Source organism: Rattus rattus, chromosome 18 (assembly GCF_011064425.1).
Source record: "Rattus rattus isolate New Zealand chromosome 18, Rrattus_CSIRO_v1, whole genome shotgun sequence".
In the NCBI taxonomy this organism is placed as follows: Eukaryota; Metazoa; Chordata; class Mammalia; order Rodentia; family Muridae; genus Rattus; species Rattus rattus.
Window position 1 is genome coordinate 19658221 of NC_046171.1, and position 25403 is coordinate 19683623.

The following is a 25403-nucleotide window of genomic DNA, read 5'->3' on the forward strand; positions in this document are numbered from 1 at the left end:
GAAGAGGATCAACAGCAGTTCCAGACCAGCCTGAGATACAAAGTCAGACATTCCAGAAAACCAAAGCAAGGGCTAGGACAGCCGGCTCACATGTCAAGAGCACTGCTACCCTAGGGAGCCAAGTTCAGTCTCCAGTACACACAGGGCACTCACCGATACTGTCCTCTGGCCTCCTCAGGTACCTGTGTGCACATGGTGCACAGAAACTCATACAGGACACACATACGCACATACAAAATCTTGAAGATAAAAAGAAAAATGAAAAAACCTAAGAACATACAACATAGGTTGAAGGTATGAAATACTTGGGGGTGGGGGAAGATGAGACAGGAATTATGTATTTAAAGCAGGGTTTCATGTGTTCTAGGGTGGTTTGTAACTTGCTACATAGTAGAGGAAGACCCTGCAGTCCGGAATCTCAAGCCTTACCTTCCAAGTTCCAGGATTACAGGGACGCACAAACTAGGCAGGTTTTATGTGGTGCTAGGGGGTACCCCTGGCTTCACCATTCTAGGCAAGGCCTTCACCAAGTAAACCTTGTGCCTAGCTCGCGGCAGTGAATTCAACCACCTCCCCAATAAAAACACTTGAACCCCAATTTAAGAAGAGTCAGAGAGATGGTGTAATCCAAGCACTTCAGTAAAAAAAAGCAGGTGGATCAGAAATTAAAGGTTATAATATAAGGTCTATGTCAGCTTAGATAAGGGCCTGTCTAACAAAAAAGATTCAACAAACATTTAAAAATTCTATTAATTCCTTTTAAAAAGGCAAACTCAGCAAATAACCCCAATTCTTGCTGTAACTTTCATTTCGTTTTATGTGTATGGGTGTTTTGCATGCATGTGTGTCTATACTGTTTGTGTGCAGGATACCTGAGGAAGTCAGAAAAGGGAACCTGGCTTTGCTGGCCAATCTCATGTCAACTTGACACAAACAAGCGTCATCTGAGAGGAGGGAGCCTTAGCTGAGCAGATGCCTCCACAGGACCTGGCTGTAACTAGTGATGGATGAGGACTGCCCAGCCCAGCCCACTGTGGGTCAGCCCTGGGCTGGTGGCCCAAGGTTCTCTTAGAAGGCAGGCTGAATGGGCAGCGGAAGCTCCTGCCTCCAGGCTCCTACCCTGCCTGAGTTCAGATCCTGACTTCCTTCTATGATGGACAGCGATATAAAGTCTGAGCCGGATAAACACTTTTCTTCCCAGCAGCCGCTTTGGCCATGGTGTTTCACCACAGCAGCAGCATCCCCGGCTAAGATGCCGATCCCCTGGGATTCAACTGCCTTACGGGTGCTCTTAACTGCCGATCCATCTCTCCAGCCCCTGGTTTTTGTTTTCGTGAGTGAAAGTACAACTTGCTATCCCAGACTGCACAGCCATATTCATAAAGTCTAACCTATTTATAAATGTGCTTACATTTGCCAACAAAACCACCTCGGTAAGAAATATAAACCTTCCCCAGAAATATCAACCAACCTTTTGAACTTGTACACTTTGAATCATGCACCATAATGTGATGACCATATACCTGACGTTTTTTTTCCTAAGAAAAATGACTGGAAGATACAATCCCAGAGATAAGACATCAAGAGTTAAAGGCTGTGATGATTAAAATAGCTGATAATCTCCATTTTCTAGAAAAGAGAGAAGTACAGATCAAACAGACTACAGTATACAAATGCCAATTCCATTAAGCAACTAAAAACCTAAAACTAACAAAACCGAGTATCAAAGATAACGCACTAATGCTATAGGCTTGGCACAGTTACAGTGCCAGTGAGGCAAACATCGGCGCTTGGTCATCTTAGGTAAAGCAGTCTATGTTTGGTTTCAGAGTCACAAACTCTCCTATCAATAGTAACTTAGTGTGGTCATAAAACAAATAGTGACAAAACATTAAACAAAAAGAAGAGGTAAAAATGGTTTATGTATCTTCAAAGCTTGTTACTTTAGAAATTAATATTATAGCTAGGAAACCATGAACAAAGGAAAATACCCCAAGAATGCCAGGTTTCCAGACCCACCTTTCTGAGTTACGGACTTAGCAGTCTTTCCCTGTTAGGTCTCTGACATAAGACCTCACACATAAGCATGCTCTCTCCCACTGAGCTCTGTCCTTCAGCTTCAGCTCCTCAGCCTAAATCTTAAGGCAGACAGTGTCAGGCAGCAGAGTATTATTTTCAGAGAGATCCGTCTACAGAGGCTGCCCTTTAAAGGACCTGCAATAGCTATTGTTGTGGTCTGAATATGTTTGGTGCAGAGTGCCACTAACAGGAGGTGTGGCCTTGCTGGAAGAAGTGTGTCACTGTGGGATGGGCTTTAGAAGCTCCTGGCTGCCTGGAAGCCAGTCTTCTCCTGTTTGCCTTCAGATGAAGATATAGAACTCTCAGCTCCTGCTGCACCAGGCCTGCCTGGATGCTGCCACATCCCCACCTTGATGATAATGGACTGAACCTCTAAATCCAGCCCCAATTTAATGTTGTCCTTTAATAGAGTTGCCTTGGTCATGATGTCTCTTCACAGCAACGAAACCCAACTAAGACAACACTAATACATTTTCTCTCATGTGCAAAGGGAACACAACTCAAAACAATGAAGAGAAATTCCAATTAACTGAATATTCTGATGGATCTCCCCCCAGAAAAAGTACATCGAAATTGATGTATACTTACTCAGAGATATAGACCTGGCATAATATAAATGACTAAAATGGAAATCCAGCCCCCCCAGCCTCTCCCCACACACAACTTCCATCCCCTGAAGAGTTAAGAGCCAGACCACGCAAACATCAGGCCACTGCAGCACCAGTCAACTGCATCCTCTGACACAAGTCCATCCACTCTGACAAACATCGCACTCCCCACCAGTACCGCGGCCCTACCCTACCTCTGTGACTGCGGGCTGCGTTGCGTCCACAGTAACACACTTGATTTAACATTGGTGTGTCCAGTCCTTCTAACTCCTACTGCACAACAAGTCAGACTCGTTACTTCCCACAACATAATTCTGAGTTAATGGCACTATTAGGATTATTTTTACAAACTTCATTTTCTAGATATAGAGCCATTTAGCAGTGAACAAGACTGTTAGACTGGACGCCTTCTTTTTGAATGGTCAGAACTCACTTTCTCAATGTGTTTAAAAATTTGGACCCTTGACAGGCAGTGGTAGAACACGTCTTTAATCCCAGTGCTGTAAAGTCTCAATCCTGTCTGAAAAAAAAAAAGGGACTTCTATGTATCTGATATTTGAAAATAATATTCTTACAGATTCACTTGCTATGAATTAACCTGCAACTTGCTATGCAGACTACAACCCTGTGCTGGCAATCTGCCTGCTTCAGGCTACAACTACAGGTAGGCAAAGGACAAATAAAATATTTTCTTGTGGTGCCAAACTGAGTCCTCCCAAAAAAAAAGGTTCCATGAATTTCCAGCTTTTGAATGCTTATTTAAAATGCGAAGTTAGCTACTGCAGTTGCCACTGTCAAGAATTCAAACAAAATAATTCATACTGCATATCACAAGGCACTGGTAACAGAAGTGTGGGCATAAGGCTGTCTCTATTTTTCAGACAGACATTCTCAGACTGCAGGCTGTATCTGAGAGAAAGAGAATTTAGGATTCATAGACAGAATCTGAACAAAAGAAGAAAAGAAAAGAAGAAAAGAGGAGAAGAGAGTAGAGAAGAGAAACCAGCTGCTTAAGCTCAAAATATGAACTTTCTCAAATAGAAATAAAATAGTGTATTTTACCTAAACATTCATATTAGTAAACTGTCTTTTTCTAGGTTGGTAGGCATACTAAATGTCAAGTTCTTTTGTCTAAGATGCAAAATCAACTTATTACTGATATTATTTGTTACAACAGAAATACCAATTATGGTATTAGGCAATACAGTTAAGACCAGTGAGAGTTTGGTGGGAAAGAACCAGAGATCATAGATAACATTCCTTAGTCAGTTATCTGCTTAACAACAACAAAATCAAAACGCTCATGCATGATTTGAGCATATGTTTATTGCCAAACTTTAAAATTTACAAATGTGTCTATTTCTTTAGCTACATCTGCTACAGCATTTAAAAGTGCTTACTGAGCACTAGTCCTGAGACTTTTGTAGCATTTCCTCTGAAAATCACTGTTTATGACAATACAGGAAAATAAGTTCATATTGGCTATGATCAAAGTCAAGTGCATTTAAATAATTATTAATTATAACTAGTTATAATCATAATTATTAATAACTTTCCAGGAATGAATTTGTATGTATTATACTCTTGAGTTTTGCTGTTGTATGTGTCGATGTGTACAGCACAGACACGTATGTAGGTCAGAAGACGACTCGGTGGCCTTAACTCCATAACTACCTTTGATTGTCCAGACAGGGTGTCTCTGTGCGGCCCTGGCTGTCGGGGAACTTGCTCTGGAGACCAGGCTGGCCTTAAACGCATTTGCCTCTTAGGTGCTGGGATTAAAGGCACGGACCACCAGTACCACCACCTGGCTTATAAACATTTGTTAGGAGAAATTTTTGTCTTCATCTTTTTGTAGAAGTAGAGACTGTGATAAATTTATAACAGCACACAGCGTGGGTTAAATTTGATCAGCTCATCCTAATTCTTTAATTCATCACTGAAGTATAAATTGCCAATTATCTCTAAAACTTAAGCTCATTTACAGACAGGATGGCTTGTGGTTTGCTTTGTGACCCAGGGTCTCACGTAACCTAGTAAAGTCTAAACTCACTGTACAGCAAAATTCACCCTGGACTTCTGTCCAATCCTCCAGCTTCCACCTTGTGACTGCTGGGACTTCAGGTATGCAATACCAGGCCCAGTTTAACTTAATGCTGCAGGGAAACAAAGCAAAACAAGGGTTCGCTGCATGCTCTGTAACTGAGCTAATCCCCAGCAGGACCTTATAAAAGTAATTTAACTGAGCCCTAAATCCAGTATGTCTGACAGCCATCTCCAAGTCAAAGGGAAGGAAGGGTCTGTAACAAACCCTGTCCCACTATGACCCCTAGAAGGACCTAATCCAACAAACATGATTGCAGACCTGTACCAAAATAACTTTCTGTTGTCTATGCCACTTCTCAGGTCTTGGCTTTTTTTAAGACTTAGTGACATGTGTCTGAGTATTTTGCTTACAACTGTGTATGTATACTATGTGCATGTAGAATATGTATAAGGCATACATGTACACACAGACACATCTGTTGCCCTTCTTTCCAATATATACAGGCAGAGGATTCAAAAATCAACCCAGAGAGAACAGAGAAGCATATGCATATATGTGTGTACACACACACACACACACACACACACACACATACACACATACACACACACACACACAAGCTTAAAAGAAAACAAAAGCTAGCTAAGAACTGTGGAGTTGGAAAATGGTGTGGATTTTACAGGATAAAGGCTGTTGTATGGAAGTGGGTTTTGTTTGATTTGCCTTTTTCCTTAACTCAGTTAATAAATATTGACTGATGTTTAATGAAAAAAAAAAAGAATATGTGTAAGGAGCAGAGAGTGTTAGATCCCCTAAACTGGAGTTACATATGGTTGTGAACCACCATGTAAGTGCTAAGAATTGAACATGGGTCCTCTTTATGAACAGTGGAGCTGGAGAGATGGCTCAGTGGTTAAGAGCACTGGCTTCCCCTCCAGAGGTCAGGAGTTTAATTCCCAGCAACCACATGGTGGCTCACAACCATCTGTAATGGGGTCCAATGCCCTCTTCTGGTGTGTTTGAAGACAGTGAAGGTGTACTCAGATGCATAATAAATCTTAAAAAGAAGAAAGACAACAACAACAGTGCTCTTAACCAATAAGGCATTCATTTTTCCAGCCCCAAGCCAGATTTTCTTAAATAGGTGGTTACAACCCAATTGGGAGTCAGAGGAAAGTGGATTTCTGAGTTCAAGGCCAGCCTGGTTTACAGTTTTATTAGAGAAGCCAAGGTTGACACTTGCCACCCTTACGTTTTGAATTTGCATCTGACATTGAACCTGGAGGTTGCTGGCTGACTGGCAAGCAAGCCTCCTGGGACTGTTGAGCTACAGGACTGACACTGACCCTCACCTTATAAATGGGTGGTGGGGATCCAGACTCGGGTTCTTGCGCTTACACAGTAAACACTTCACTGAATTTTTTTTTTAAATGACAACAAAGTCTAGGTGATTCATTAAAATGTAAAACTTGGAGGAATCAAAGGGGACTGCTAACAGTTTGTAAAAAGGTGTAATGGCTATTCCTCGCTGTCAACCTGATTCTATAAGGAATGAACTGCAATCCAGAAATGGAGAGTACAGGTGTGAGAGACATTCTGCTTGGTTTGAAGTGGGTCTGGACCTTTGAGGGAGGAGACGCTCACCTTTGATCTGGAGCAGGAGGCAGAAAGGAACACCTTTAATGTGGGCCACACCTTCTGCTGGTAGCTTACAGAACAACATGAAAACAGGAAGCGCCTGCTCTTGGCTTGCTTGCCCTCACATCTGTTCTTCACTGGCACTGGAGCCCACGTCTTTGGGACTCCAACACACACTGATGACCAGCTGAGGCATCCAGTGCTGTGAACTGACAACTACTGGGTCCATGGGCTTTCTGTTCACAGATAGCCATTGTTGGATTACTTGGACTGAAGCCTATACATCATTCTTCTAAAGCCCCTTATACTGAGGCGTGTCGTAAGGTTTCCACTGCTGTGGAGAGACGCCATGACCAAGGCACCTCTTACAAAGGGTATGTAATTGGAGCTGGCTTCATGGTCGGAAGTGTGGCAGCATGCTGGCAGACATGGCGCTGGAGAAGCTGAACACAAGACTGGCTCCCTCGTGGCTAAGGTGAGGGTGTCAAAGCCCACTCCCACAGCGACACACTTCTGCCAACGAGGCCACTCCTCCTGAGAGAGCCACTCCCTGGGCCAAGCATATTCAAATCAACACAGAGAGAGAGATTCATTCTGTAAGTTTTGTTGTTTTGGAATACAAAAGGGTTCCAAAGAATGAAAGAGAACATTTTCCTATGAAATCTTCATATTTTCATCTGAAACTTAAGTACTATCTACAATAAAGAATTTTTAAAACTCAATAGCAAAATATACCAAACAATTCAAATTTTGCCAAGTAAAAGAGGGAAATTTCTCCAAAGGTATATATAATTAGCCAACAATGACATGAAAAGATACTCAACATCATCCACATGAGATGGAAAAGAGACTTCTTCACAGCTGTCAAGCTTGGACACACACACACACACACACACACACACACACACACACACACACACACACACAAGAGAGAGGGGAAAGAGGAGGACTAACACTAAAATCTAAACCAGATGGGAGCCCTAGTAAACTGGCATAACCAATACAGACCACAGTGCAAGCCTGTCAAAAACTCCACAAGACCAACTCAATCAACTAACCCGGACCCTTGGGGGCTCATGGAGACTGAACCACTAATCAAAGAGCTTGCAAGGACTGAACCTTGGTCCCCTGCACATATGTAGCAGATGTGTAGCTTGGTCTTCATGCAAAACCCCCAGTAACTGGAGTTGGGGCTGTCCCTGAATCTTCTGCCTGCCTAAGAATTCTGTTCCCTAACTGGGCTGGCCTCAGTGGGGGAAGATGAGCCTTGTAGCGATTTGATGTGCCAGTACCCCCCTGGGAGGGGCTTCCCTTATCAAAGAGGGTGGGGAGAAGAAGGGCTTTGTGAGAGGGAGACTGGAAAAAGTGGAGACTCCAATCAGGATATAAAGTGAGTAAAAAGTAAAATCATCATAAATTCTAAGATATGGACCCAAGAAAAGTGAAAGAGATTTATGATGTACTCAAGTTCACTGCAACATGGAAAAGGCCACTGAGCCTTACTGTAAAAATAGAATCACAGGCTGGAGAGATGGCTCAGAGGTTAAGAGCACTGACTGCTCTTCCAGAGGCCCTGAGTTCAAATCCCAGCAACCACATGGTGGCTCACAACCATCTGTAATGGGATCCGATGCCCTCTTCTGGTGGGTCTGAAGACATAAGCAGTGTACTCATATAATAAAATAAATAAATCTTTTTAAAAAATAGAATCGGGTTGGGGATTTAGCTCAGTGGTAGAGCCCTTGCCTAGGAAGCGCAAGGCCCTAGGTTCGGTCCCCAGCTCCGAAAAAAAAAAAGAACCCCAAAAAAAAAAAAAAAATAGAATCACTATACATTCTAAGACATAAACCCAAGAAAACTGAAAGAGACTTATATACTCATGTTCACAAAACATGAAAAAAGCCAGTTAGCCTTAAAGATATCATGCTAAGTGAAATAATCCAGTTATAAAAGAAAATTGCATACTTATATTTATAGTAGGTATCTGGAATAAAGACATAGAAACAAAGAAAATAATGTCCAATAGAGGAGGTTGAAGAATTGCAACTTAATAACAAGATGTAAGTTTTGTATGAGAAAAGGTATTCTGTAGATAATGGTCATATATATAAACAAAACTATTATAGCTGAAGTATACAATTTAAAATGGCTCATGTCAGATGTTAAGTATGCTTTACCATCCTTGTTCTCTAACTCCGTGGCATGGAAAGTGAGGAGCACACTGTGAAGAATTAAGTTAGCTGCACTTACTAAAACCACAGCGAAGTGCTTTGTCTGCATGTATGCATTGCATGTATATATGTGTGCTAAGTGCATGTGTGTGTACTACATGTGTGCCTTCTGGTACAGTTCAAAGGGGGAGGCAGACATCAGAGAACAAAGGAGCCATCATATGGATACTGGAAACTGAGCCTTCATCTTTTGTTAGAATAGCAAATGCTCTGAATCACCAAGCCATCTTTCCTGCAGTAATGTTAAAAAATTTTCAACAGAAAAAGCATTTTGAGGGGTTGGGGATTTAGCTCAGTGGTAGAGCACTTGCGTAGCAAGCGCAAGGCCCTGGGTTCGGTCCTCAGCTCCGGGGGGGAAAAAAAAAAAAGGCATTTTGAACTAAGGACAAAAATGGTTTTAAATAGTTCTTGGAAATTTTTCATCAGGTTGGAAATATATTAACACTAATCAGAATTTTAACTTGACTTTAATTCAATCTAAGAGAGGGTAATGATTTGCCTAAAGCTTTTTACTCTTTATTAGGATAAAATAGTTTGGTTATTTATGATATTAATTCTTCCTACTTCTGAAACTTTCATATAAAACTCATACATAAATACAAATATATTCATATGTTTGAACTGCTTTTCAAGTTAAGGTGTAAAAACTGAAGCATCACGTTAGTCACTGCTGCATGATATTTTACCCTATTTGTGCTCCCCAAGACTGTGAACTAGCAGTCCTGTGGTGGTGTGGCTCAGTAAGTCAGACCCTAGGTCTAGAGGCAGACCAAGTTAACAGGGAAGTGAGCCTAAGTAAACAGAAAGGAGACACACTGGGCTGGAAGGTATTTAAAACAGCATGGAGAAGGAGAGGGGCTTTTCCTTCTGGGACTTGGGGGTGGGGGGAGATAGGAAGGTCAACTGGGTACTCTCTCTGTCTCTCTGAGCATCCGGCCCTGGAGTCTTTATTGGTAAAATCGAATGGTTGGGATTTTTGATTTAAAAAAGCCACAGTTTAATCTTTTGTTGTTGTTGATCTATATTATTAAACCTGATGTATGCCTCATTTAACCTGGTTTGTAAAATGTTGCTTGTTTATTGAGACAAGGTCTCACTATGTGGACGAGGCAGGCCTGGAACTCACTGAGATCAAAGGCACGCCAACACACACGCACCTGGCTTAGTGTTTTGTTTTTGAACACTGGGAGCTGAAATATATTCATTTAATAAACTTGTTTAAGCCTATAAATGAAAAGATTATCACTGCTATTTGGAAGTTTTCTATCAAATGTATATTTCATGAAAATCATTGTCTATATTTTCTTTTGAAATGCTATTGATTCATTTCATTCATTCCTTCTGTCCTGTGGTCTATTATTTAATTCTTTTCTATTTATACTGATTGCAGAGATAGAATAAGATTATATGGCTGACTTACATCCCTTGCCTCTATTTTTTAAATGTCTTCAAACTTTAAAAGGACTGGTCAAAAATAGATAAAGTAAATTTCTACTTTATATGTGGAAAAGCATTAAGGAGTTACCCAACTCAAATAAGAAACAGTATGTAAGCAAATTATCCTTACACCCTTGGAAGGCTACAGTATGCTCATCAGTGAGTGCTCGGGACCCAGCTTTCACCTCGGCGTCTAGCATGGACCAGCCATGAGTTCCAGCAAACACCTCACAAACTGGTTATCACATACTGGACAAGGGCTGCTTTCCCACGTGTGACTGTGTGCATCTCTGAGTGCACCGTGTGTGTGCAGGCACCCAGAAGTCAGGGGAGATCTTTGGGTCCCCTGGAGCTGAGTTACAGGCTCACCCAAGATGAGTGTTGAGAACCAAACTCTATCTAGTCCTCTAGTGAAGTTCAAACTTTTACCTACTGAGTCATCTTCACGACTCTATTAATTTTTAAAGGATTTCCACCATGCCAATATAAGATCGGTTTAAAGGAAACTGTACCTACATATGCCTTGCTAGGCATTTTGGCAGAAAACAGTAACAGTTATTAAATGTGGTTATTTTCCTAACAAAATTGTCTCTTGTTCTTAGAGAAAGGACGTCAGGCTAGCCTAGAACTCACTACGTAGATGCTGCTGCTCCAACCCTCCCAGGTGACCTCCTAAACTGCTGGGACTATCATTCACACCCACAACCATACTTGGCTTGCCTAACAGAACTTAGTACATTCTTTCAAAAACTCTTTAAATAATGAGAACTTTATTAAAATGTTTTCTTAAACAAAACACTTCCTGAAACAAATGAATTTGACCCACTACTTGAACATGTTATGACTTACAGTGAGAACTGACTAACAAGACCAAAGAGTCTGCGTCCTGCCATGTATGTCTGTCTTCACGTCAAAGTTTTATTCAATACAGCTGGTCCACACCTACAGACAACATCTAAATGACTATTTCTCAATAGTCTACAACCAAATTTAAGTTTTCACCTAACTGAATAAAACAAAGTTTATGAACTAAATATTCTGAAAAAATATTAAACTGACACACAAAACTCCTACATGCAACAGTGCTGTGAAAGTTCGGATAGGTCATGTTTTTTCAAGAATATTAAATTGTAATTGGCCAAACACGTCTACCTTCCATTCAATGCTCATTCATCTTAGGCAAACAACTGAGAACACTTAATAAACAAGAACAGATCTTACCAGCGCAGGCCACTGAATTTGTCTGCTCTTTGATCCCTGAGTCTGGCTAGGGTCCTTCCTTTTGGCCCAGATTAAGTGATATTCCACCAAGAAAGTTGAAAAATCTTCATAAACTTTAACCCACTCCCGTTTATCCCATTCAAGGTCATCAAATTCCACGTAGACCTATAAAGAAAAAGAAAACATACAACTTATGAGCAATATACAACAATGATATTACCCCATGAAGCAGAATTAGAAAACACATTATTAACATCACTATTCAGTTTTTTTGGCAGAGGTCTTGGTATAATATGTCGCCCAGAGTGGTCTCAAACTGTGACTTCTGCTTTTCCTCCCCAAGTGCTGGAGCTTGGCAGTGTTCTCTCAGAACAAGGACCTTACTCCATGGTAAGAGTAGTAGCTCAGAATGCTCATCAGTACATATTAGTCAGTAAAGAAATGTCAAGTAACAAGCGTCCAGTATTAAATCCTTTACTAATAGTTTTGCTGTACATCGCCAGCCCTGAGTTTATCTATAGAGCTTCCCTGATTTGCTACTAGACTACCAAGAAAAATATTCTATATCAAAAACAATGAAAGTGTTGCTACAAGATTCATCTATGCAAATGTAAATAACTTTGTCTATATAAATAATTTTGTAACAAAAATTCAAAATCAAGGGGTTGGGGATTTAGCTGAGTGGTAGAGCGCTTGCCTAGCAAGCGCAAGGCCCTGGGTTCAGTCCCCAGCTCTGAAAAAAAAGAAAAGAAAAAAAAAAATTCAAAATCTGCTTTGATTAGGTTCCTGTACTGGCTGGTTTTGAGTGTCAACTTGACATCATCAGAAAGTGTGTCTCAGTTGAAATTCTGCTTCCATGAGATCCAGCTGTAAGGCATTTTCTCAATTAGTAATCAACGGGGAGGGCCCAGCCCATGCTCTGTGGTGCCTCCTGGGTTTTATTAGAAAGGAAGCTGAGTAAGCTCTGAGAAGCAAGTCATGAGCAGCACCCTTCTGCATCAATCAGCTAGTTCCTGCCTCCAGGTTCCAGCCCTGCTTGAGTTCCTGTGCTGAATTCCTCCAATGATGGACCATGATGTCAAAGTGTAAATCAAATAAACCCTTTGCTTTCCAATTGCTTTTTGGTCATGGTATTTTGTTGAAGCAATAGAAACCTGAACTAAAACAGTCATCAAAAGTTTCAAATCAAGCTAAGGATGACACTTAGTCATATTATATAGCCCGTGATTACCTGAGCCCTGCAAAAGGGGAGAACTGGGTGCATGAGAGCAACGTGCACTGACATCTCGACATTTCTAATTGTTTTTCTGGACTCAACCGAAACATCAAAACAACTGAGGCCCAAATGCACTCCCAAAGACACCTGCACCCTATAGAGCCTGACTCCCTCATGGTACACGCACACACTGGTATAGAAGGGTAAGGAATCGACGATGGTGTGCAATGGACCTCTACAATATCTTTATTAACCCTGGGAACCATGAAAGAGGAATGACAAGTAGCATGGTCATCACTCAATAAGCTTAAAAAAACCGGTCTCGCTGTGTAGGACTTACTCACCTGGCACTGGCTAGCAGGCCAGGCTTACATCCTCGGGGTGGGGTTAAAGGCACGCCCCACCCGACTCCTTTTTCTCTTTTATCTAACCCAATGTGCTTGACAAGGATCAACAGCGCCAGCATTTTCACAACAAATAAGATTCTTGAAATCTGTTTTGTTTTTGAGTATATTTTAAAAATCTATTTCAGAATGAGTGTGAATTTAGTATGAAATTACTTTTTGACAAAGTATGCATACTGGTGCCATAACCAGAAACTTCAGATGACCTAAGTGCTCCAAAAGACATCTCACTCAACAGTATCTACAGACCTTACATGAGTAGGGAAATAGTTATGCTGAATACTGTTGGACTATCAAAATACAAAAATAATAAGGATACACTTAGTACCTTAGATAATGATAGTGAATGTAAAAATAAATTTAAAAGAGTTGTCCCATTCTGGTGGTCTGATTTTAACTGATCTTTTTCTAAAATGTTAACCAGAATGCACAGAAATACATGCAAACAAAAACACCCATAGCCATAAAATAATGCAGTTTTTAAAAAATATTTTTTATGTCCACCATGGAATCTTTGGGCAAATATCAATTATAAAAATATAAGCTAATTGAAAGTAGAAGGAAAAAATACATAGTCTCTCATTTAAAACATCAATTAATCTACACCGTTGGTTTATAAGTACTGATTACAGATTATCTATAAACCCTAACAGAAGCTAATCACTGAATTTCCAGCTGGGTGTGCCAGTCTAACAAAGACTGACATTTGAACGAGTGATAAACCTTTGACAAAGGGCTTGCTTTCTGAAGACCTGAGTTGGAACAGGCCCTGCTTCAAACCCTAAGCTGTCTGACATATTGATGGCCAACTTGATAGGCCAGGAGGCAACTCTCTGGAGCCGCCTGTTAGGGAACTGACTGAGTGACAAGAGCCACTCCAAATGGAGCCTGCAGCATTCCTGTCTCTGCTTCTGACTGAGGCTGGGCGTGACCTGCCACCTCACTCTCCTGCTGGGCCTTCCCCTCCACGGTGGACTGTACCCCCAATCCATGAAGCAGAACACTCCTTCCTTCCTTCCTTCCTTCCTTCCTTCCTTCCTTCCTTCCTTCCTTCCTTCCTTCCTAGTTGCTTTTGTGGAGAATTTTATTGCGGCAATGAGAACGGAATGCGAGTACACAGAGCTAAGAGAAACCACAAAGGAGTAACCTAACATAGGCTTAGAACACAGATGGGGAAAACTGCAAATGATCATGGGAAGAAAAAAATCAACACTCAGCTGACTAAACAAAACAACTAAATTCATGAATTGAAATTTCAGTTTTGTTTTTAAAATCAATTCTACTCAAGCTGATTTGGAGATTCAGTACAATTCCAATTACAATCCATCAGGGTTTTCTTTGTATGGATTCTAAAATATGCACACAGTAGTATAAAGAAACAGAAAGCCAAAACAATTAAGAAGGAATCAGATCTCTAAAACACTACTAGACTCAAACTGAACCCTGAGTTGGCAAGATGGCCTGGGTGATAAAGACGCTGGCCCAGTGAACCTGGCAGCCTAAGTTCAAACCCTGGAACCCACACAGAGGGGAAGGAGAGAGCCAACTGCAGACATTGCCCTCTGACCCCGTTTACATGCTCCTCAATGTGCGTACACACACACACACGCGCGCACACACACACACACACACACACACACACACACATGCACACACACACACACACACGCGCACACACAGGTAATAAAGATTAAATTAAAGCTGAAAACAAAGCTGCCATATCTAAGAATATTGTAAAAAAAGATAGAAGACAAAAATCAATAAGATGACACAAAATAAATCTATAAGAAATGAAATTTGCTCTTCATAAATGTTTAATGTCATGTCAAAGGAGAATGGATAAGTCCCCTCAATAAATACTGAGGAAATAATCAAATACCCATGCCAGAAACACAACAATGAATCCACACGTCATATCCTATATAACTTAGATCAATTGCTCAGACTTAAGGGTATTAAATAGGCTAGCAAAATGATTCTTAGAAACAATATTAAGATCATAATCTGTATGAAAAAAGAAATTATTTCAAATTTAATTTTCACTGTTACAAGTTAATGCTAACAAAGTAAAAAAGGCTACAAACTAAAAATAATGTATAAATACTATATTTGACAAAATATGTGTATATTAAGACAGAAAAACTTTTTTAAAGATTATTTATTTATTTTATATATATGACTACACTGTCACTGTCTTCAGACACACCAGAGAGGGCATCAGATCCCATTACAGATGGTTTTGAGCCACCATGTGTGTGCTGGGATTTGAACTCAGGACCTCTGGAAGAGCAGTCAGTGCTCTTAACCACTGAGCCATTTCTCCAGCACCCTCAAGGAACCTGGGGGAGGGGAATGGGATACGGGGTTTGAGGAGAGGAAACCGAGAAAAGGGATAACAAACAAAATATTTTAGAAACGAAAAACTTACAAGTATTTCTCATGAAACAAGAAGTACCAAAAATAAACAGGTAAAAAGATCTTTGGACAGGTGCCTTTCGTGATGAAGAGCACCAAACTCAAGCCTGTGAACCCTCAGATACTGAAGAAAGTGAGCCCTGACAGCAGATACACTCAGATGAGATGTAACGGGAAATACTGTGAGTTATGTGGAGAGAGAATTTACAGAATTGATCCAAAATTAAATGACAGTAAATATGGTCTTCCAGGAGTTTCAAATTAAAAAAAATTACATTTTTACCCGGAGTTCAAAGCTGTTTTGTTTATGAAGATCCTAAAAGACAGTCCAGATCCTTTGAGAAATGCGTGACACTTTTCCCAGAGATAAGATCTTGCTACTGAGCACTGGCTGGCTGTACTTACAGTGCAGCTCAGTCTGAACCTGAATTTCTGAAAAGGCCTCTGGCTCAGGTCTCTGAGTGCTGGGCTTGGAGACATGAGCCACCGCACTTTAATGGCATCTTTCCACCAGAGAGACAGGGGCCGGGGCACACGACTTACCTGTCACACCTATACCTAAGGTAAGGGGAGGGAGGGAGAAAGCTGGTGCACACACCACTGTTAACTTTCAGAGATGTTTGTTTTCAGGTTGTGAAAATTTTTACAGGAAAACAGAATTTAGGACAAAGTTTATCATCCTACTAAAATGAAGCCCTACGAACAAGAACTTTGATCTTTATTACCATCCAACTGCAATGACTCAATTTTAAAAACAGCCACAAAATCTGCAAGTAAAAAAAAGTCAGGCATTTGTGGTGCAGGCCTTTAGTAATACCAGCATGGAAAAACCAAAAACAGAGAAAAAAAAGCCGTAAGTCTTGGTTTAGTATACTAAATTAATGAAAATACATAAAAAGCAATGTACAAAAAATTTTTAACCATTTGGTACAGAAACGGGAATATAATGTACTCATTGTCAGCCTCAACAACCACACACGTACATATATACATTCATTCATTCACTCATTCATTCACTCTACCTACCCACCCATCCGTCCATCCACCCATCCATCCAGTCCATTGGCCGGTCGGTTGGTCACTCGGTTTTTCAAGATGGTTTCTCTGTCCTGGAACTCACTCTTCAGATCAGGTTGGCCTAGAGTTCAGAGATCTGCTGCCTCTGTCTCCCAGTCTTGGGATTAGACTGTGTACCACCATGCTCAGTTGTTTCAACAATTTCAAACTCATGACCAATTAACTCTCTGAAATCTGTCTACAATACGAGAGCATTTACTTTTCCCAGAATGGACATTTTACATGCTTTAAGTTCTTCAAAGGCTCACAATCCTGACTAGTTGACATGCCTCTAGAATCTACCATTGTTTATACATTTCCATGTAATGTTTTCCTGACATGACTTTATTATTAAAGGAATCAAGTCTTGGTTCATTAGACTATTCAATGTGCTTCCTTTCACCATGTACCTCTGTCCTTGTACTTCCTGTAAATTTTGAATGTACTCTTAACCAATGTCTTAGGGTTTCACTGCTGTGAACAGATGCTGTGACTAAGGACAACACTTAATTGGGGCTGGCTTACAGGTTCAGGTTCAGCCCATTATGATCAAGGTGGGAACATGGCAGCATCCAGGCAGGCATGAAGCAGAAGGAGCTGAGAGTTCTACATCTTCATCTGAAGGATGCTAGGAGAAGACTGGCTTCCAGGCAGCTTGGCGGACGCTGTCTCAGAGCCAACCCTGACAATAATACACTTCCTCCAACAAGGCCACACCCACACCAACAGGCCACACCTCCTAACAATGCCACTCCCTGAGTCAAGCATATTCAAACCACCACATTCCACTTCCTGGCCCCCCATAGGTTTGTTCAAACACATGAGTCTATGGAGGCCATACTTAGCCATAGCATAATAAAAACGTACATTTAGTCCAACTTCCAAAGTCCCCCTAGTTTATAGCAGTCTCAACAGTGTTAAAAGTCTGAAGTTCAAAGTCTCTTCTAAGATTCATCCAATCACTTAACTGTAATTCCCAAAGCAAAACAAGAAACCAGCAGGGAAAACTCCAAAGTCTGCATCTCCATGTCTGATGTCAAAGTGGCCTTCAGATCTCTGATGCCTTTTTCAACTTTGTTGACTGCAACAATCTCCTTTCCCCTGGACTGTTTGCTTCCACTCCCTGTCAGCAGCTTTCCATAGCAGGTATCCCATGGCTCTGGCATCTTTAACATCTTTGGGTCTCCAAGGCAACTTCAACTTCACAATTTCTTGTTCTAATATCTGGAATCCACATATGATCTTCTGGGTTCCTCCAGAGCTGGTGTCACTTCTCCAGCTCTGCCCTCTGTAGCACTCTGGGCTCTGGTTGACTCCACTCCATTGCTGCTGCTGCTCTCGGTGATCATCCCATGGTGCTGGCATCTCCAATACACTGGGGTCTTCTGCTGCAACTAGGCTTACCAATAGCCTCTCATAGGCGATCTTCATGGTGCCAGGCTTCAAATCCTGAGCATGATAACTCTTTGGGGGAGAAGTACAGCCAGCAAAAAAACTGACTACAGTCTGTGTAAGCAACAGTACTTATGCAGTGCCTTCCCCATCTTAAGGCCGACAAAAGAGAGGTGTTCCCTGGAGGTGTTTTTCAGCAGGTCTCTAGGATAGGAGTAGTAGATAACCAAGTTGAGAGGAGGAGGTTTAAAGGGCTCCTGATAGTGAAATGCCCAGCTCTTTCCTCAGGCTCTCCCTGCACCACAAGCTCTTCCCTGGCAGTGCCGAGTCTCTCTAGCCCATCCCATTGGGCTCAATTACAGAGGGTCCTCCCAATTTCCTTCCTGCTAGGTTAGGACCTAGTTTCTCTCCCTTCTGTTTAGGCAAAGCAAGGTCTTGATCTTCCATGACTCTGTCTAGATTCAGTCCTTTAGAGGACTCATCTTCCCATAATGCTTAATCCTTATTCTGTTAATTCAACAATCTTACAGAAAGCAGATGGTCAAAATATGGGTAAATCCAGCTGGCTGAGGTGGAACCCATCTGTTGTCCCTGAAAGTTCAGGGTCAATGTGGGATACACATTAAGTTCCAGAGCAGCCAGTGCTACATGCCAAGATCATCTCTGGGCTAGTGGCAAGGCCCATCGTGTCAGGGTACTTGCTGGGCAGCCTGGCTACTTAACTTGGACCCCCACGTGGCACACGGTAGAAGGAAAGAACTTTTCAGTTGTCCTCTGGCCTGTGCACTCACAAATGGTACATGCAAACATATGAATACAGAGTGAGTCTAAGAAAAACATTTCAAGAGTTATTTCTCGTATCCTTAGTACAATCCTATTTCCCCTGTTCCTCCCCTCTTCTCCTTAAGAATGGGGAATCTAGACAAGCCGGACTGAGCGATGCCCAGGCTCAGAAAGCACACCTCTTGGTATATACCGCAGGACACTTCTTGCAACAAATAAAACCATAGGGGCTCTGACCGAATCAGTGCTTTAATACACTGGTAGATTAAAAATCTAAATAGACTACTGGGAGCTAGTGGAACTGCGGAAGGCAGAGTAAACCTGGAGGAAGGGACTTGGGGTTTGCTTTCAAAAGTTTTAGCTTGCCCCACCCCCACCCGGTTATCTTATGCTGTCTGTGTGCCATGAAGGGAGAAACCTGGGCTACAAGCTCCCATGGACAATCCTCACTTCTGATAGCAAACAGCAGAACCAAACAAACTTGGACTGTCACCTACCTCTAAAATCATAAGCCAAACTAATCTTTCCTCCTTTGGATTGCTTCTCTCATTCTTACTCAAAACAAAAAGTTGATAACACAACCTTTTTAAATTATTGTATTTGCAAACTAAGGTCACATTTTGTTCACATTTCTCAGTATTGCTCAAACTTTTAATGCCGCTATCATACATGTAATGCTAGCTACCTCATTATGAAACAGAATATAACAATAACAGACTGGATCACATATTCATACAAGCCAGAAAAGATTCCGCACTCTAGACTTCAGGAAGCATATGGTACGATTCCCTGCCAGATTTGAGAATTCTGACCTCTAAGATCCCAGATGCTAAAAACAAAGATAGATGAAGTATAGCAGTGTGATTATATATCAAAGTGTTTACTTAGAAAGCCCCATGTGTGATGTGAAAATCAGGTGCTCCCTACAGGTTCACGGCTTGAGTACTTGGTCCTGTGCGTGCTACCTGGGAGTGAGAGGCAATCTCTAGGAGGTTCCCTCGCTGGAACACTCACACTCGTACTCAAGTCTCTCTTTTGAGACTTTGCAAGCTGGCCTGGTGTTTCCTGTGAGTAGTGAAATGTTATCAATGTGCTTCTCCACCCCAGGCCAGCCTCGCTCCTGCTGCCATGCCTTCCTGCCATGAGGAAGTCACGGGAAATCAAGGTAAGTCATATACCCATTTCAGAACCTACTCTTTTCCAAAATGAGTCTCCGTACTGAACCTAACTACAGACATTATACGCCAGATATACATCATTACAGTGGACCTACAAATTTTCCTCTGTACTTATCTTGCTACAATGAGAAAAATTAAAAATATAAAGCAACACCAAGTAGAACAAGAAGGATGACTGCGGCCCCAGGAATGCTTGCCATCAGATGTTCTAACAGTTAAGCAAACAACTCACAATACCACCGATTTCTAAACAAATCCTCTTCAGGAGGAACTTCACATCAACAAACCTGCAAAAAACAACCTCTGGTAGATAATGAAAACCTTGAGAAAAATTAGGGACCCTGGTGGCAAACTCCTTTCATCCCAGCACTCATGAGTCAGAGGCAGGAGGATCTCTGAGTTTGAGGCCAGCCTGATCTACAGAGCGTGTTCCCAGGAAATCCAAGACTACACAGAGAAACCCTATCTCAAAACACAAAACAAAACAAACAAACAAAACAAAAACAAAAAACAAAACAAAAAACTCACCCTAGCCTTTCTGGTAAACAAATTCTATTTAAAAGCAACAGGTTGAGAATATAAATTTTGGTGTCATTATCTACTTTTTGTTTGTACTGTTGTACTGTGGATTAAACCCAATCATTTCCTAAATCACATGGCCTCACCTATTACAGTATTACAGGCAGTGCTTATAAACGCTAGCATGGAGGAAGAACAGGAGAATCACTAGCACACTCACTCACACAGGAGAATCACTAGCACACTCACTCACACAGGAGGATCACTAGCACACTCACTCACACAGGAGAATCACTAGCACACTCACTCACACAGGAGGATCACTAGCACACTCACTCACACAGGAGGATCACTAGCACACTCACTCACACAGGAGGATCACTAGCACACTCACTCACACAGGAGAATCACTAGCACACTCACTCACACAGAACACTTGTAAGCAATATGTAATCAGCCTTTCGGTCCACGGTATTTAATGAAACTGTGGTATATGCATTTATCTTTTCTATTCTAGTTACATCTCTTATAATTCCTGGTATCGAATAGATCTTTAAGTTTTTATTGTTGAAAGGTGCTACATGCATAGGTATACCAACACTGCGAATAGTAATTCCCTGGAAGGGTTACTTCAGCATGTAAGCCTGAGCACAAAAGTGGCTACAAATCCACACTGCAAACATGCAAGATTATATATATATTCTTCAAGTGTTGCTTAAAATACAATCCTTCTTGCCATATCTAACACAATGAAAAGCAACTGCAATGCCCTATGGAAAACCAGCACCTGCAGGAAAAGACGCAGCCTGACAAGTGCTGGCCTGTCCATTCATGACTTCGTTCGCAAACATTCAGGCTCTCCTCCTCTCCCTTCCTGTGCACTCAGTGGACGGAGTTAAGAAAACAGAGCTTACAGTGTTCTGGCTGAGCTGCACAACTACACAGCTGAACCTATTACTGGGCCTAAAAAATACTTTCTTTCAGGGAACAAGTTTTAATGTGGATTCAAGTTCTAGACAGAATATCTGCTCTGTGGAAACAAACAAACAAACAAACAAACAATCCTTACTAAAAAGTTACTATTTTTAAAAGAGTCAACTAATGAAAGTGCCTAAAACCACTAAATCATGACAGCCCAGAAATAATCTACAAGATAAATGCACCATATACGTGTAACCTTCACAGTATCACAGTCGAAAACAACTTAAAAATATTATTCACTCAACAACATTTTGACAAGATTTTTAACACTGGTTTCTTCTTAAGTTAGTAGATGTAACCCATGACAGGGAGCCTATTTTATCAGTATCTTATAGCATATTGTTAATAATTTACAAAGCTTGATATATATTAAAAGAATCTGGCCTGTTGTCTGGCTGGGATCACGCTGTGCTGGCAACTTCTCAAACATCTGCTAAAGGTCAGATTTCCATTGCATGTGAGCAATCAATGGAACTACACAATTCTCGCAGCACTCTAAGAAGCTAAACAAAGACCACTATTTTACGTAAGTAACAGAACATAATTTGGCTTTGTAATAAATTACAGCAAAGTCTACAGCTTTCTTATCTGAGAAATCACACATTTAAGTAACACTTCTGAACTTCTATTTGTCTTTTAACTTATGTTCACTGTGCTTACAAAGTATATTTATAAAACTCTACCTTTCCAAAGGTTAAAAAAAATGATTTTTTCTTTTATATTAGAGAAAGTATAATATGTCCTAATGAAAAGTGAAGACAATTTTACCAGTAATTAGTTACTTTTAGAAATCTGAAGACATGTTAATAGGTTGGTTAATTCAGTGAAATTCACTCTACAGTAACTCACTCACAGTCACTAAACTTCTGGAAAGCAGTCTTGGTAAAAACTAAACTTGTACAGGAATAGTCAGATTTTTTTGTGATGAAAAAGACTGACACTAGTGCTGGTGAGGGGCTCAGTCATTAAGACTGCTCTTTACCCATATTGGGTGGCTTACCTATAACTAGGGTTTCCAGGAGAGCTGATGCCCTTCTCTGATCTATGAACACATAAGCTCACAAACACATAAACAATAATTTTAATGTGACTGTCACTACATCATTCATACACACATACACACATACACACATACTCACACACATGCACACCTCAGAACATTCCATGCTCTGTAACTCATGCAATGTGACTAGTTACTTAAACAATAGTTAAACACAAGTTACTCAAATATTAAAAAAGTGTTTTAAGTATATGTAAGTGGTTTGGGGAGGGGTATTTGTATGCTTTAAGAAAGACATGGTGGCACTATATAGGCCACAGTGGGCTGACACTGAACTCTGTTCTCCTGACTCTGTACCAAATGCTAGAATTATAAACACCCACTTGGTTTTTGGTTTTTTAAAAAAAGACAGGGTTTCACTACGTAACCCTGGCTGGCCTGAAGCACACTAGTAGACCAGGCTGGCCTCCAGCGCCTTCCTCTGACTTAGTGCCTGCTGAGATTGAAGGCTTCTATCACTCTGCCAGGCTCTTTCTCTCTTTGTTGCTTGGTTTGGGGAGGTCTCTACTGTGGACCTCTAACTATGCTGGAACCCTCTACACAGACCAGGCTGGCCTGGAACACAAAGAACCCCTGACTCTGCCTCCTGAATGGTGGAATTAAAGAAAGGTGTGCCCTACCATACCTGGCCTCCAGCTCTTTTGGACAAGATGTTACATTAAAGCCAAAATTTAAAGTTCACATATTTTTCAAATTGTTTTCTATATATTAGCTAAATATACTGCTGTCAATTTTGATAAACATGAAAATAAATTATAAAGATTTAAAATGTCGGGGTTGGGGATTTAGCTCAGTGGTAGAGCGCTTGCCTAGCAAGCGCAAGGCCCTGGGTTCGGTCCCCAGCTCCGAAAAAAAAGAAAAAAAAAATATTTAAAATGTCTTTTAATATAAGAAGGCAAATAAGAAGTAAACATTTTTAAACCCTGATGAACCACTTTTCCAGAGGACCAGGCAGGTAAAAGTCATTGCTTAAACACATATCATGTACAAGGTACTAAATTTAATCCAACACCAATTTTCACATTTTAATATATTAGAGAGAGAGAGAGAGAGAGAGAGAGAGAGAGAGAGAGAGAGAGAGAGAGAGAGAAAATGAGAATCTACACTTATGGAGGGGGTTACTGAGTGCATGGCAAAGCAAGTGTAGAGGAAAGAGGACAAAATTCTGTAAAATCAGTCCTTTCCTTCCACCTTTGTTATGGTTACAAGGATCAAACTCAGTGCCCTTGGGCTGTTACCCAACCGTCTGAGCCATCTCCCCAGTCTTCAATGTTGTTACAATGAAAAGAGAATGAAGGCCCTATGACAAATAGCTCTCAGGCAATTAGTAAGCCATTTAAATTAACACCTGACTATGTGTGACATCAAACGAATGGACAGACAATAAAGTATAAAGGTAAGAGCTTGGGCCTGGAGCTGGCTCAGAAGTTAGGACGCTTGGTAACAAAGTTACAGACAGTTGTGAGCTGCGAGATGGATGGAAGCCGACTAGCGCTTGCTTTTAGAAGGGTTACAGATATGGAAAACATGAGTCCAACCAAGGGTATGAGAAATGTCTACAAGTAGGATGGGCTCCAGGGTGTGACTACAAGTCCCTGCTTTTCACACGGACAGTTAGCTAATAGCAAAAAGTGCCTGTTATCCAGTTTCCCAGTATCTTGGAAGACAGAGAAGATAACATGATGGAAACCTGGAGATGAGTTTGGGTAGTCAATAAAGTACTCCTTAATTAGCAACAAAATTAAGATAGTATGAAGCTTTTGTCCTCTTCTAAACAAGCTATGTTGTCGCTGACTATGAAGGACAGACCAAAAGAACAATTCTGTCAGAGCCAAAAAATGACTCATCTACCTCTGGACTTCTTAGAACAACAAACATTTTCTCCTGTTTAACTACATCCAAAACTCAACCTGTAACTGAAATTGCTCTAAATTCCCCCAAAATATTAAGGAAATGTTAATACATCAACATATAACCTAATTATTAAAAAAAACTAAGTCAAAAGATCAGATACAAGTTTTTATAGCTTTTATAAAAATACAAGGCTCACTGGATATGGGCGTAGGTTTTTATATTTACTCTGTAGCTTTAGATTAATCTACAAATAGAAACTCACAGGCACTGACGATCTAAATGCCATGAACATCTTTACATTTTAGTTGGTAAGGGCAGTTCTAATTCCTTAAATCACTAAGATACCTTCAAAAACCATGGCTGTCATGTTTTGCATCTCAACTGTGGTAGTTGAGTCAGAAGCAAGAGTGTAAGACTTAGAGGTTCTCTGTACCCATTGCCAGAGCCTACAGAGAAAGGTGAACCCAGGCTAGTTTGACTCTGATGACTTTTCATGGTTTTGTTTCTAAAAGAAGCTGTCTTGGTGTGATGCCCGTGCTGGTCTTTAACTCCTGGGTACGAGGGCTCAGCTCCCCTCACACTGCCTCAGCATTGAAAGCTGAGACATCAGGCATGGACTTTGAGCTGCTCATCTACGGTTTTCTCCTTCTTATTACACTGTCTCCCGATAAGAGAATGTAAGGACTTCTTTGAATGTTACAGAATGAGATTGCTGTCAGAATTCAGTCTGAACTATACATAAAGGAATGGAGGCCACTTGAGGTCATCATTGTTAAGACAGCTTTGATTCCTCAGGACACAGTGAGTGGTACTGTGCATGTCTTTTCATGGTTTTGCCTCTTCCTCAAACTCCCTTGCATTTTTTCTCCTGTTCAAGCAATCTCCTTGGTTGATTGCTTCTGAATTTTCCTTAGTCTATACACTTTCCCCACATACTTGTTGAATTGGTGACTTGAAACAGATATTTATAGCTATTCCCTACGCATCTTTAAAATATTAAACCAGAGACTTTTTCCTGGTTTATCAACTAGAGATGATTTTGCCTAAAAGAGGGTTACAAGAGTTGAAGGAAATATGTTAAACTAAATGCCATAGTGTCTTACAATTTCTTTACTTCAGTAGATGATTCAAAAATAATGATCAATAACTTAATGACCCAGAGTCAGAGAAAGTGCAGGTAATTAAAAGGTCTAGGGAAATCTTGTGGTTCTGTTACCTCTGAGTGTCAGTTGAGTCTTAGGATTCTAGAGGAGACTGTTGTGATGGTCAGCTGATGTATTCTAA

The 25403-nt window shown here is 40.9% G+C and overlaps 1 protein-coding gene across 1 annotated transcript in view; it reads right to left on the bottom strand.

The window, feature by feature from the left end:
- The window catches only part of Jmjd1c (jumonji domain containing 1C), a 129596-nt gene that overhangs the window by 92598 nt on the left and 11595 nt on the right, over positions 1 to 25403 (bottom strand). The window contains exon 2 of the mRNA XM_032889267.1: positions 11262 to 11426. Within this exon, the coding sequence (XP_032745158.1) occupies positions 11262 to 11426 (165 nt within the window). The remainder of the gene's footprint in view (positions 1 to 11261; positions 11427 to 25403) is intronic.